Genomic DNA, 16,020 nt, shown 5'->3' with positions numbered 1-16,020 from the left:
TCAACACTTACTATTTGTGAAACTCTGGGCAAATCACTTAATGCTTTTTGCCTCAATTTCCTCAACTTTAAAAATAATCTGGAGAAGGAAATGGCAAAATATTTTAATAGCTCTGCCAAGAAAACCTCAAATGGGGTCACAGAGACTGAAACAATTCAACAACAATAATATCAATAAGAAAGGCAATAAAACATTTAAACTTTTTAATTATAATAACCAAATGGACCTACAGATGAATTTTTCCTCCTTCCCTTCACGGCAGAGTTGGGCAAGTGTAGATGTAAAATATTTGTTCATTCTGCAAGACAAAGTAATTATGTTTGTCTATTTTGCTAAATTACAATTATTTTTTACTCTTAAAGATCATAACAAATAATGTATCTGGTTAGGAGAGATGGAGAGATATATTTATAAATGAATGTAAAATAACAACAAAACCCATCAATAAAATATTTTAATGGAATGAAAAGAAGCATGAGACACTATGGATATATAGCCTAGAGAATATCACAATTGATTAGACATAGAAGTATGATATTAGATAAGTTGAATAAAGCATTAAAATAAATGATGGACTTGAGTGACTTTGAGAATAATGGCCCGATTAATAACAATCAGAAAGTTAGGAGATTTAGCTACTTCTGAAAGAAAGACATAATGATGAGTTCAGATATTGATATAATATAATAAAATGACTGGAAGGGAGCCTAGAATTGATCAAGTCTATACCCCCTCCACCTTACTGTGCAAATAAGTACATTATAGCCCAGAGAATGTAAATGACCTATTTGTGTACTAAACTGTGAACTTATTATCTTTCCCCCAAAATAAATCTTCCCTTCTGTTCACATTCACTATTACTGTCAGGAGCATCGCTATCCTATTATTCACCTAGAGTTACATTATAAATATGTAAAATTGGGTATTAGAAGTGAAGTTTAAAATAGAGGGGTCATTGCACTTAATATGTCTTGAGTAAATATTTATTGAACTTGTGAATTCAGTAGAGAGGAGGGTTGAAATTGTGTACTCTAATGTAAAATCATAGAATATATTCTTATATATAAATTAAGTGTTTATTCTCATCTTTCTAGGGAAAAAAAGATATCACTCATTTGGTTCACTATTAAAATATTTCTTATAGTTAGTTCAACAAGAGCATAGAAATCTACCCATAGGATGTTGGTATTTTTAAAAAGTAGATCCAGTTAAGAGGACCTGTTTGGAAATGGAATCATTGCTATGATTTAGCCCTAAAGGCCTTCAAGATCTGAATATAACTTAGAATAGCTATTCCTAGAGACAATAGTGCTAATTTTACTATTACTGAAACTTTCAAAGGATACAGAAATCAAGACTGTATGATATGAAATTAGGTCCAATAACAGTTACAGTCCTTACCTTTTTCTGCCTCTCACAGTGAGGCTCATCCTATTTCCTGTCTATAGCAGCTTGTGAGAATATTACCAAGTCAGAAACAACTAACCATCATTGACTCTTGTGTTTTTAATCCCCAAAATTTGGATGCCTCATCCAATATATTTGACAAATGATAAAAGAGAGACTTTGGATCTTGAGTTCCAAATGAATTATTTGAAACTATAAATGAAATATACATATGAACTATTCCTTTGCCTCTGTTTTAAAACTTCATTTTAATATTTTCCCTATTTCAGCTTTCTCCCCCTTGCTTCCATTTGGTTAAATTTGTTACTCTTTTCACTGTCTTTTGAGTCCTTATTCTTGATATAAATACAATTTCAGTTTAGTGGGATTTACTAAAGGATTTGGTCAAAATCCACCCAGAGGATTTTCAATGACATCTAATCCAATTCCCCTCATTGCATAGGTAAGTGAGTCCCAGAAATGGTAAATCACTTGCCCAATATCATACTGGTAAGAGACAGAGTTGAAATTCAAATCTAATTTCTCTGATTCAGAATCTAGCAATTCACTGGTTCTTGCTACATCATTGAGATTTCATCTCTCAGTTTTCCCACATAAGCAATAAATGAAAGAGCAAAACTGTGGGCTTTCGCAGAAATAAGGAAAAGAGTTTCATAATTCTAAATAATGAGGCTTCAAGTTAAAATGTTCACTGCAAAAACATATCACTTCCAGTTTCATACATGCTATCATTCATCTGTGTATAGTACCACAACCATGATATAGAAAAGGACCAACTTAAAAGGCCAAGATTCTGCAAAACTTTCTCTTCTAGCAAAACATAGAGTCCATGCTCCATGAAGTACATATGGATTCACTTTTCAGATCTTGTCCCAGATTACTCCTTTGTTGTTTTGCTACCTGATACTTATGATAAAAGAGATGAGTCCTCATTCCCAAACATGTCAAGTAAGACTGCTGTTACTGCTCCATTTTCCCAACAATCAACAGTTAGAATATTTTCTTGAAACTGCATTATGATCTTTCAGTCTATCTTGCTAATGATTTGTAAACTCTTAGGACACCACATAGTAATTTCTAAGATGTCTTTAATGGAAGATTTCCTGGTAGTATGCTATTTTTTTCCCTTCAGTACCTTTTTACTTCTTACTTCAACTAAATGTCTTCTGTCCCCCTTTCCCATAAATTTCTTACACATTCTTTTTTTTTTTCCAAAGCAGAATAGTATATATAATCAAACAATCTTCATATCAGAAATATCAGTTACTTTAGTCTGAAAAGCAAGCCAGAGAAATTGAATTTCTGCTAAATATAAAGTGTGATTCTAAAGCTATGAAACTAATTTCCATAAGTAATGCATCTGCTATGTGGTCATGACACAGAGAAACATTTTCTTTTTTAACAGTGAATCCAAAGGAGATTATGCATGTCCTCTGATTTTCCTTGTTTTTTCAATCATTTAGAATTTCTTATCAGTGCAAAGAATGTATTTAAAACAAATAAACAACAACAACAAACACAAGTATTGATCTTCCTTATTTGGAAGACTTGAGGTAGTCAAGTGTAGGTTAGATGTATACTTGTTAGGATGTTACATTAAGATTCATGGTTCAAGTATTATCTAGATTATATCACTTCTAAAATCTCTTGCAATTTTAGAACTGTAGGATTTCTTGTTTCAATGATGTGAGCTAATCAAAACCAGAAAGGGGAAAATGAGACACAGAAACAGGTATTTGCTATCCAGAGCACTTTTCCTAAAGTTGAGAATCTTTTCTAGAATCTAACTGGTGACTTTTTTTTTTCCATAATAGCAGAGATCAAAACAATAGTTGGCATCCTCATCTACTTAATTATACATATTAAATCAATATTCAGCAATTTTCTGAGAAAATGTAGATAATTTTCCCCCTTGTTTATATAGTGGTTCTATTTTAGCACACCTTTTCTCCTTATGCTATATGTGTTAAATTATTTAATTCTATCAAACAATAAATTAATAGTGCTATGCAATAATTTTTTAATAATACTTCTTTCTATTGTTTTAATGTCATCTAAGCATGGGTTTGATGGATTTGTAATTGATTTGATGCAGCTACTCTCTCTAATAATGTAGATCACAACTTCAAATCCTGTGAAATCATTGTTCACTGATTTCAAATCCATTTTTTCTTTTTTTTTTCTTTAATATGTAATTCTGTAGTGTATTTTTAATACTTTCCTGAGTTTTTTCCCTGTTTCCCTTTATAGATCCTTTAAATTAGGTAGTTAAAACTGAATTTATGATTAGGAAACTATATTGATAGAAATCTAATATCCAGCTGTGTGACCCTGGGCAAATCACAACCCCAATTGCCTCAGGAAAAAAAAAATCTTCTAATCTAATATGTTTATATATGCATATATATCTATGATTAATTCTATATCAGGGACATCTTAATGCATGTTGAATATTTCCTTTTTTCACATTGGCAAAGTGAATATGGGGTTTCTTTGACATTCAAGCAAGAACAAGTTTAGTTTTAACAAAATTAGTTTTCTAAGTAATTTAATGATATTTTTAATATCTGACATAACTTATTAATTTTAATGATAACAATTGAAATGACAGTAAATTTGTTTTCCTTTATGTATGGTGAATAAAAAAATTTAAAAATAAAGTCTAATATAAAAAATAGATTATATATAAACACAATGGGTAAGAAAATGTAGTGGAATGATATGTATGAAAACAGTTGGCAAGAGGGCCAAGGTCTTTAAATTAACAGTTCTTCTTGGAGTTGCATTAACCATTAATGTTTTAAAACAAACATTGACAACATTGGAACTTTATTTTGAGATACATAAAATAACTCTTACTTAATCAGTATAGGGTAATCTCAAGGTGGAAATGTCCTACATCTACATAAATATAACTTTCATTACTTACTATTGGAACCTAGATCTTCATAAGCCAATCATTAGTTATTTTGCCATACAATCTTCTTTTTTTACAATCTTTTTTTTTAAGTATTTTTTCATTTTGAGATACTAGGTAATTTTCTTCATTGTAGAAAAGGGAGTCAAAGGAAGAAAAGGATTTCTAGCCAGGAAGGATTTTTGTGTTGCTAATCATTCCAGGGTAGACTATATTGATCATTTTGGTATTTGGGTCCTATAATCAGGGTGGTAGGTGATGTCTGTGCTTTGACCTCTATGATCTAATCTGCAAATATGCTATATAATATAAGTCTATAACTAGGCATATCTGCTTCCTGAAAAACTGATCTACAATAACTCTATATATCAGGTTCAATTAATAGCTGTTTATTTGATTATACTATCTGAAATCACTTGTTCCTTCTTATGGTTCTTTCTTAGGATAATAGAATTATGATCACTGATTCTGAACTTTTAAGGACCTGAAGTATCATCTTATCAACTCATTTATTTTTTAACTGAAATCTCGAGGGTTAAATATATATTTTGCCCCCAAATCTCTTTATTTAGTAGTCAAGTCAAGCTTCAAAACCACTCTGGTTCTCTGAACTCAAATTTATCTTTCTTTCTACTGTATCATGCTACCATCCTATTCCAAAATGTCATCTTGAATAGCATAGAAACATGACAGTAAGTAATCCACTATTTAAACAGCACACTAATCTTCCTTAGTTTATGGGACTTTTCATAGCATTAGTGGGAAGAGCAATGGCGAAATATCATTCCACGTCAATTTTTCAAAATGTCATTAGTAAAAAGGTGCTATTGATGAATAACTAATTAATATGAGATCTGTGGAGTTAATGAACTAGTTTATAAAAATGATCATGATATATGTATAAAGTGGCTTACAAGAATGACTTTAAGTTTTATTATATTCACAAGCATTGTCTAACTATATGAGTAGAAGTTAGGGAATATTATACTGAGTAAAGGAAGCATTAGTTCTGGTGCTATGACACAATTGCATCTCATGGTATATTTCTCTACACTTTGGAAATTTTAAAATAATGGCCTTCTCTTTTTGTTAATAGCATCAGTGATATCCTTGATTTATGAAAATCACATATTACAAAAGAAGAAAACTTTGATATTTCTGGGGTGTGGATGACAGATAAAATATTTATACATATAAATTTGTGTACATATACACATATATAATTGATTAATTATCCTTTAGTAAGTTTTTATACATTCTTTTACAGAAAGAGTTTGCTTCTAGTTGCTATAAATGTCACAAAGTATAGACAATATTAATACAAACTAACATTCATATACAATATGGCAAAGAAAGCATAAAGGAGACACAATTCAAGTCCAAGTTATCCAGCTCCCTAAAAGACATAAGAAACTTCTATTTTTAGGTTTAAAAGGTAAATTATGAGATTGAATGTTTCAGCACCATTACATGAATGAAATGGTTCTTAAATCACTTCTTTTGTCATTTATATCTTAATTTATATTTATAAATTTATATCTAAAACCTGTTTGGAGATGTTTCAGTTGGTAAATTTTGTGCTTGGAGGAATTCTATATCAATGATAAGCTTAAATGCATCCTTTCTCCTTTTATCCCTTCTCCTTGCCCTAATTCATCAAAGACTATTTCCTTCTCCTGAGAGTCAAAGAATCCATCTAAGATGACTAGAAAGTAGAAAGAATCACCACCTCTGGTATTTCTTTTTCTCTTGCCTTTTCTCTTTACCTCCTTCTTTGAGCTAGAGTTACCCAGAATTCACAAAGGCTCCATGACTTGGATAACTTGAATGAGATAGAATCACTCTCTATTATTTCAGGTGAGATGAAAGATCCTTGTGCTTTAGTATCTGCCCTGCTTCTTCCTCCCAGAAGCCTGTCCCCACAATCACACTCCTCATTCGACCTACTCATAATATATCACTTAAGGACCTCTAGACCTTGCCAGATGACTCTCTTCTGGGGGAACTTCTGATCTGGGGAATTCTGCATTTTTCCATCTGCCCTGTATATGCACTTTCTTGTATCTGTTGTCTCCCCCTAACTAAAATAGTCTTTGAAAGCAAGAATTTTCTATGTAGTTATGTGGTGATTAATATGAACATAGTAATAGATGAATAGATAAATATATCACACATATCTATATATATATATTTGGGAATAAGTATGTGTGTGTATATATACATACACATACACATACCCACATACACACAGACTTATATGTATATATAGAGAAGGGGAAGAGAGAGCAAGAGATTGTGTATATATATATATATGTGTGTGTGTGTATGTGTGTGTGTGTGTGTGTATGCATAAGTTCTACCTCCCCCCTCACAGTACATATATTCATAGTTATATCTAGTAATTAAATAATATATTTAAAATCACATCTATGTGCAGTATATAAATATGTTATATATACATATACATATATATATATATACATATATATCTTTATACAGTAGTTCATAGTATCTACAAACATATATGAAATAGCCCAAAGGCCTGCAACTTTCTTGCTGATAAAATGTAAGTTGATCTGGTCATAGTCTGATGCAAATAATTTCATTTTGTTTATTTGGAAATAATTTTCTTAATATTTCTTTCAATTATATATTGGATCTGAGTAAATGAACTAAAAATAGCATTGTGTCCTTCCCATTGTCTTAACATTTTTTCAATTCAATTTTGTTTTTTGTGTCAAGAATTGAATTTGTGAAAATTTTGATGCATGTTCATCTGTTGTGATAGCAAAATTTGTAATGTGTGTAGCTGAGCATTTGAATCTTAGCTTTACTAATTACTGTTTTGTTTAATCCAATAAGTAAGCTACTGACTTTTCTGGGAATTTTCATTTATATGTATTTTCAAGCAGATAAATAATCTAGAAAAGAAAATCATGTTAGTTGATAAGTCCATGACAACTCTTCTATGAAAAAGGCTTATATCATCAAGATCTGAGCATTTAGAACAGAAAGTGAATAGAAACCATCAGCCAAACCATGTTTTTATGAAGGAACTAAAGCATTTATTAGGATCTAATTTTCCTGAAATTGTAAATTAGCAATTAGAAAAACTAGGGTTTAAAACCAAATACTCCAACTTTACTATTACTGTTCTGTCCATAATTATTAAGTGTGACATCCCAGAAACAGATATTATTTCATCCCAAAAATGGTTGTTAAACACTCACTTCCATGAACATCTCTTTATAGATGGCTCAGAATTTTCCTGCTAATTTTATTTCCCATCAGCTGCTCTGCTTGTTTCCAACTCATGAATACCATATTCCTGTAGTGCTCCTTCCCTTTCAGCTTTCTTTTCTTTATTGTCTCCTTCCATGAAATTCTCTACTTATTAAGGTCAGGGATTATCTGGTCTTTTTCTTATTTGTATCCCCAGCATGATACCTGGGACATTGTATATCTTAATAACTGTTTATTGCCTATTGACTTTCTGAAGTATATGCATAGGAATCAAAAAGGATGTTTTATAACTGAAATGCAGATATAGATAAATAGGTAGGTACAAATCTCAATAGACATATAAGCCAATTTGGCCAGTGGTTTATATATAAATTTAGAAATTTATAAGATATTTATTTTTATATCTATACTATATGGGTATTTATTTATCACAATGTTTATATATATAGATAGATAGATATACTACATATTTTAACAAATTTAATTTAACTTTAAATTGTTGTCCAATATTTTTTTCTTCAATTTATCTGTGCAATAAGGTATTATAGTTTTGTTCATGATCTGCTTAATATTATACAATCCATTTAATTTAGTTATTTGGCATCACAATTATTTTATAGATTTACATGATTAAATGAATAAATTATTTTTAAAGCCTGGCATATATATACACATACATACATATATATATGTGTGTATATATGTATATATATACACATGCATATATATACATACATATATATATATATATATATGTTTAATTTTAGTTCATTTTGAAATCCATTAGCATAAATTGAGGGTCTAGGATTCATCATTACCATGATCCTGAGTCTTTTCTCAGAACATTGCTTCTTTCAACTGAAACATGAGGTGGTTCAACTTGACAATCTACTTACAAAGAAACTTTCTTCTAACTCTAACATCCTATAAAATGCAATTTTCAGAGAATGAGAGAACCAGTCTGCTAATGTTCAGTGATTCAGCAAAATAACATTTAGTAGAGAAGATAAAAATGGTCAATTAGGATCTGTAAGGAAACAGTAGGATGTATTTGTGGGTTATAAGCCGCCCCGATTCCATTAATAAAAATTGTGAGTCACCATTTCTATGAGCTTTCTCTTTGTCTCCCTATCTTGATCATTACTAAATAGAAAAGAAAACGAACTCAAAATAAATTTCAAGTAATTATGGGTGAATATTTGATTCTATTCAGTTTTAAAGGTTATTCCTATAAATACAGATTAAATCACCTTGATACGGGTTCATATTTTCCAATGAATTATGATAATTTATTTTTTCTAAGCCATTCTCGTGTTAAAACTGATGGAAAATAGTTGATGGATCAATTTTCATTCTTGATCCTTTTGGAAATGAGAAAATCTGGCCAAATCCTGATACTCCTGTATTGATCAGCATTCCAGACTTTACCTGAATTGACATGCCAAATTGGCAAAGAAAGAAGAAGGTCTTCAAAGCAGAAAAATTTAGTTCATTCACTCATAACTGATCATTTCTGTACTTGATAAGGGGTGAGACATGATATGGAAGATTATAAAGGACACATTTTAACCAGATAAGAAAAGCAAAGCTTAATGGAAGAGAATTGGTAATTTGTCTTATAATCCAGTTATTTAAGTAAAACAAAAGGGAAGATTCACTGTTTTTCTGAAAACTTATGATTGGCTTAAAGTTCTAGATAGTTCATTCCTTTTTAGAGATAGTATCTAGATAAACTGAATGAACCTAAGAGCAGAGATCTGCCAAATTTATACTTAATGAAAACAAAAATAAATAAATAATACTCATGATGAAAAACAATATTAAAAGATTTACTTTATAACTAATGGAAATCACTTTGGATGTGTCATTACTGGGATTTTGTGGCTGGGTATGAGCACAACAAAATTATTTTGCTAATCAATTCATAAAAGGAAGTTTTAGGAAATAAATAATAAGAGGACTTAGTGGCATAATTATGAAATATTATAGTCTAATATGAGGTCTCTGCTGAAAAGTTAGAGGATCAAAATATCATCATACACATATATTCACCAAATTAATATTAAATATATAGCAAGATTCTATATTACATATTATGTTTATATTATTAATATTTGTTGTGGTTATATTGATTGTAATTTATCTATAAACAAAACACTATGGGAAATCTTATAAAGAAACAGGAGGGTACAAATTAAATACTTCTCTAGATATTTTTAAAAACTTTAAGGAATATCCAGTCTTATTTAAAGAATTCAGAATCATTGTATTTATCTCCTTTTCATCTAAGAGGATTGTTGGCTATAATAAGAAAGCTATTTCTTAATCAAAATGATTTGATAAAATACTCTGAGATACAATTGATATAACCAATTGTATAATATGCTATATACACAACCATAGTATCTGATTTGTTTCTTTTTGCTTTAGCTCCACTGACAGATAAACCACCAAAACTTTTGTACCCTTTGGAAAGTAAACTGACAATTCAGGAGACCCAGTTAGGTGAGTAACTTTTGTTTTATCAAGGATATATATTTTTTGGTATTTGCATTCTGGTTGGTCTTGTACAAACCTGTTGTGTTTCCATGCATATTAAGTATCCACTTAAGGTTTTACATATTTGATGGAAAGAGACTCAACATAAGCTATAAAATGTGACCTATTATACCCAAAAAAGCTCATTGATAAGTCTAGCCACTCTATAAAAGTATATTTATTTAATGATGTCTTTGTTTAATGTTCTTGTCTCAGTGTGCTTCAAATTAACTAATCTCTTTAGGTTGTGTTATAATTGTTCACAATAGTTAAAATTATTGAAACACACAAATATTCAAACATTTTTAATTGAATATTAATTTATTGAAAATAGGTATTAGCATAGCTTAGTGATATTTTTAAACAAAATTTATACAGGAGAAAAGATTATAAAGTCTAGAACTTCTTTATAAATCCATCATTATAATTTAGTAATTGTGAACTTCTTGGCCTATTCAATTACAATGGACACTCTTGCTAAAACATAAAAAATGTATTGACAGAGTTATTCAAAAACAATTGAATTATAGTTGGAAATATTTTGTTGAGTCTTTTAAATAATTCTTTAATGTGTAACAATAGTAATGGAGTAAAAACAGACCAAGACCAAATTACTGGATAATTTTGGTCCAATGTCTTATCTAATCAAAGAATAGTTTTCTGATTCCCTGATATTTGACAGAATCTTATAGGTAAGTACAAGATATTGGATGGTTCAACTCTTCTGATCCTACTCTACTCACAAAGAACTAAATTATTCTGATAAATTGTTAATCATTTTGTAAGTTGACAGATGAATTAAAATGATTTGTTTTCATTTTTATTTTGAAGGTTGTTGTGTATACATAAACTTTGTAGTATGTTTAGTAAAAAAACATTTGATTGTAGTTGGATTTACAAGTTAAAATAATTGTATATACATATATGTGTATATGTATAGACACATAGACATATAGGAATAAGGATATATTTGGAAACTTTGTTCTATTTGGGAAAATGTGAAATTTAATAACTTTACCCTTGTGCATTATTTATATAATTTTAAATTATAATCATGTTTGAGAATTCATTATTTTGGTTCACAAGTGAGTTTAGTGGCTCTCCATATTCTGATCCAATATAACATAATTAAAAAGATCATGATGGCAGTCTTAAGATCAATAAAATACCTTCATTGAATGAAATTAGAGTACAAAAATTATGCATTAACAAAATAACAATATTAACTTTAAGATAGAAATGTTATCTAAAATTTATTTAAAGCCATACCAAAACACTATGCTACAAAGTTCTCATTTTATTTTTGAAGTTTGCATTTTGGGCACATAATGCCATATAAATACAAGATATCCTTTTTAGAACTAGCTGAATGCTTGTGTGTAATGCTGATGAGAAGTTGTATAGGAAATTCCAATCTGATCTACACAAAAATTTAGCTATTCAAATCAAGCTAATCATAGTTTGATTTTTTTTTAAATAGGTTTTTATGGTTGCTATTGTTGTTATTACTGCTGCTGTTTCATTGGAATAATTACTTAATGACTATTTCCTCATAAAAATGTATGTAAATTTGAAGAAATATCCGTGTGCAAAGAGTTAAATTGATACTTGGGAAAGTCATTTCTGGATTAATCGTGCAAAATTAGCAATATCCTGGGTGGTGTTCCTTGCTATCAATAATACCCTAGAAAAAATGAAATTTATTTTAAATATTTTTGGTATTGTATTCAAAAGAATCTTTTGATTTAGCAACACACTAATAATTGTTTTTGTTTCTCATTATAGAGTATAATATTGCACTTAACCTCCTAATACAGTGTTTCATAAAGTGAAATGAATAATTTGTCAGATATTCTCTTAAGACTAGAAATCATTTTTCCCAACACTATTTATTGATGAGTAAGAAAAACAAGTTGGAAATGTAACAATTTCAAATGCAAATTTGAAAGTGTGATAAAAATTATAGAACAATCTGTTCCCAAAATTCTATTAGAGATATGCATATTATTATAATGTCATTGTTAAAAAGAAGGTGAATATTAGATTTGATTAACAGATTAACTCAAACTAGATTAGCCTGTTTTAAAATTTGGCTCTTTCTGATCTCCTTTTTTGAATTTATAAGATCATTATTGATCTTTGAAAGCAAACAGAGATTTAGCCAAATCAATGTGTGTCTTACTAGAAACATATTCAACCAACACTTGATTTAATAGTTTTAATAATACTTTTTGTAAATTATCGAGAATATCAGATTCTTTGAACATAGTAATTGATTAGAAAAGGACTATATGTATATATATATATATATATATATATATATATATATATATATATATATATACACTCCAATCATATGTGAATATGCCATTCAGAACCTACTTTTGGGTTGCACTGTATTAAACATTCAACTACATACACACATATAAAAAAAAATAAAATTGAATGTTGTGCTAGTATTGAAATTAAAGTGTGGGTCAAAGGTAATACTTGTTCTCTACATTCAAATTTCATTTAGGCTCTAGAGGGGAGGAGGGTTTATTTTGTACACAACATAATTTAACAGTGTAAATCAATCTCTTTTATAATTGCCAGTCACTTTAAACAGTCTTTATGAATAAAAAGAAGTAGTTGGTCTATGGTTTAGAGTTAAATGTCATTTTCTCATATAAACTTGTAAAATCTTTATTGGAGAACTCCTTTGTACAGAATTGATGCTAGGGAAATTTTGAAGTCAGCTAAGTTTTGTTTTTGTTTTTCATTTTACCTACCTTTTCCTATTTGTTTTCCTTCTCAGTGGAAATATTTCCTTTTCTTAGATTTCATATCCTTCTGTTTTTCAAATTTTTCATTTCTCTTTAAAGAGAAAAGCAGCCAAAAGCAGTCATTGACTTTTGTCTAAGTCATCCCTTTAAACTCTGAATCTTATCCCCTTTTTTTTCAATCATCAATTCAATAAACATTCTTGGAATACCTATTATATGAAAGTCAAATATGCTAAGGACTAAGGAACATAAAAAGATAAATAAAACATGATCTTTGAACTCAGGAAACTGGATTTAATAGCAAGAAATACAAAAATGTTTGAACACATGATGACATCAACCCCCCAGTGATACAATAAATACAATAATGTTTAGAAAATGGAAAGCTCTTCTCCCCTTCTCCTCTCTGAAAGGAAAAATTTTTATGGAAAAAGTAATATTTAAGCTGAACTTTACGGGACATATACTATCAAAGAGTAGAGATGTTTAGAAGGGCAGTTGCTAATAATAGTTAGCAAAGTCATTGAGGTGAGAAAGCATGAAAAATTGAGAATGCTCCAGTTTAACTATGTTGCAGAGCAAATCAAGGGCAGTATATGAGAAAAGGCTGACAAAATAGGCAGAAGCCCGAAGTTTTAAGGCTCACAAATTTGGAATATATCCCATAGCCAGTGGCAGTTTTTAAATCATATAGTTACATGATCATAGTTATGAATTATGAATATTTCAGATTAATCTATCTGGCAAGCAATATATAAAGTAGATTAGAGGAAGGACAGACTTCAGGTAGAGAAACTAATTAGCAGAGTATTGTAGTATGCCAGGCTGAAGGTTTTGATGGCTTGAATAACAGGGAATGAGCCAAGTGGTTATCAGAGTGGAAGCAGTTATAGAATGTCATTTTATGATTCAATATTTCTCCAAGGCACTTCATTATGAGTTTCCCAGAACCCAGCTGCCTATCTGCTTGCATTTAAGGCATTACATCAGTTACATTCTGCTCATGCTCAAAAGTACTGGGATCAGTGGCCAGTTTCCTATTTTTATCATGTTTCCTTCTGCCAAATACCCACATAAACTGAAATTTTCCTGAAAGTAGAGATGATCTTACTTTCATCTTTGTATTCCCTAGTATCTAGCACCTAGGGCAAAGATTTTGCAGAGAGCAATAAAGGTCCTCAAATTAAGTCCCTTTTTCAGAAACAATAGTAGCATTGTTTTTATTATTATTCCCAAAGCGAGAGATAGGAACAGAGAGAGACAAAGACAGAGACAGATAAGAGAGAGGCAGACAGACAGACAGACAGAGAGATGAAGAGAGATGGGGAGAGGGAGAGGAAGAAAGGGGAAAAACAGAGAGGAAGACAGAGACAGATAGAAAGACAAAGAGACAGAGAGAGAAAGAGAGAGACAGAGATAGAGACAGAGACACACAGAGAGAGACAAAGAAAAAGAGAGGGAGGGAAGAAGGGGAGGGAAAGAGAAGAAGAAAAAATGTGCTGAGAATATAGAATGAACAATGCTGTGGCAGGAAAACAGCATGCCATTTGGTTAGTTATCTAGAGATGATGGGCTCTTCAATCAGCATGACCCCATAGCAGAAGTTAAAGAAAGAATGACAGGAGAGAAGAAAAAAAGTGAATGAGTATAAACTATAATTGCAGAGAGACAATTATCAGGATTTAGTAAATAATTAAATGTGAGAGGAGAAAAGGAGGAGTCATTGATAATTCAGATTTTCAAATATGAGTAACTAGGGAAATGAGTAACTAGGCAGTATTAACAGAAATAGCTTAATCAATAATTTCAGAGGGGAAAAAAAACCTGGAAAGATTTACTCGAATCAATGCAAAGTGAAGTGAGAAGAACCAGGAGAAAATTGTACATAGTACATAGCAACATGATCAATTGTGAATGATAGTTATTCTTAGTAATATAATGTTCCAATTCCAAAGGACTCACACTGGAAAATTCTGTCCATGTCAAAAGAAAGAGCTGGAGTAGTTTGAATGCAGGTCGAAGCATACTATTTTTTACTTCCCTTATTTTTTGTGTGATTTTTATTTTGGTCTGTATTTTCTTTCACAACATGACTAATATGGAATGTGTTTTTGCATGATTGCATATGGATAAACTATGTGAAATTGCTTGCTGTTTTAAGATGAGGGGAGGGGAATGAAGTGGGGAAAGAATTTAGAACTAAAAATTTTAAAAATATGAATTTTTAAAAAAATTTTATGTGTAACTGGGAAAAAAGAAAATATCCTTCAAAAAAAGTAATTGTTTTAATATGGTCCAATGCTTCTCCTGAAGTCCATCTCTGCTTTACTAGTATGGTGCAATTAGTGACCCTAAGCTTTCTCTGTTGAGATACAAGTTTTAGTGGGACTTCAGGAGAAGCATTGGACCATATTAAAACGATTGTTTAAAAAGTTGCATTGGATTTATAGAAGGATTGTTTTGTATTTTCAAATTTTATTTTTTTTGGCCTAATCTGAGAATTGTTTTATTATGGTCCAATTCTTCTCCTGAAGTCCATGACTTATTTTTAAACTGAGATACACTGGAGACATTAACACACACATACACACACACACACACACACACACACACACACACACACACACACACACACATACACACACACAAATAGCAATCTCATTTAATGAGCAATACATCAATACTGTTAATACCAATGCCTCAACATAGAGAATGGTCTTAAAATGAGTGCTGCCTAATAATTAAGTAGATCACTTCTTATATAATGAGCTTCCTATCATTTGATCAATCAATCCAAACTTAATCATCTATAAGGAATGTTTTATAATAGATTCTTTTTTTTTTTTTTTTTTTTGGAAGGAGGGTGAGCAAAAGTAAAACCAAGATTCTTTTCTAATTGAAGATTCTATAAATGTAAGAGAATAATTCAAAACATCATATCATTTTTAATACTTAAATTATTATTGGATTTCTAAACATCAATAGTCTGTTTTCATAAATCTGAAATAGAACAACAGTAAAATATTTATTTTTTTCTTTGATTTAAAAAAAAAAACTCCATTGACGTCAACATATATGTACAGGAATAGGAATATTTTTAACTAATAACACTGCACCTTAAATTGAGTATTCTATTTCATTCTTGTCAAT

At 30.1% G+C, this 16,020-nt stretch overlaps 1 protein-coding gene across 4 annotated transcripts in view; it reads left to right on the top strand.

Moving 5' to 3' along the window:
• IL1RAPL1 (interleukin 1 receptor accessory protein like 1) overlaps positions 1-16,020 on the top strand; it is a 1,478,533-nt gene that overhangs the window by 1,140,626 nt on the left and 321,887 nt on the right. For all 4 annotated transcript variants that reach the window (XM_074300886.1, XM_074300887.1, XM_074300889.1 and 1 more), the window contains one exon: positions 9,998-10,072. In XM_074300886.1, coding sequence (XP_074156987.1) covers positions 9,998-10,072 — 75 coding nt within the window. The remainder of the gene's footprint in view (positions 1-9,997; positions 10,073-16,020) is intronic.

This window comes from Sminthopsis crassicaudata, chromosome 3 (assembly GCF_048593235.1).
Source record: "Sminthopsis crassicaudata isolate SCR6 chromosome 3, ASM4859323v1, whole genome shotgun sequence".
NCBI lineage: Eukaryota > Metazoa > Chordata > Mammalia > Dasyuromorphia > Dasyuridae > Sminthopsis > Sminthopsis crassicaudata.
This window is presented reverse-complemented; position numbering and strand designations above follow the sequence as displayed.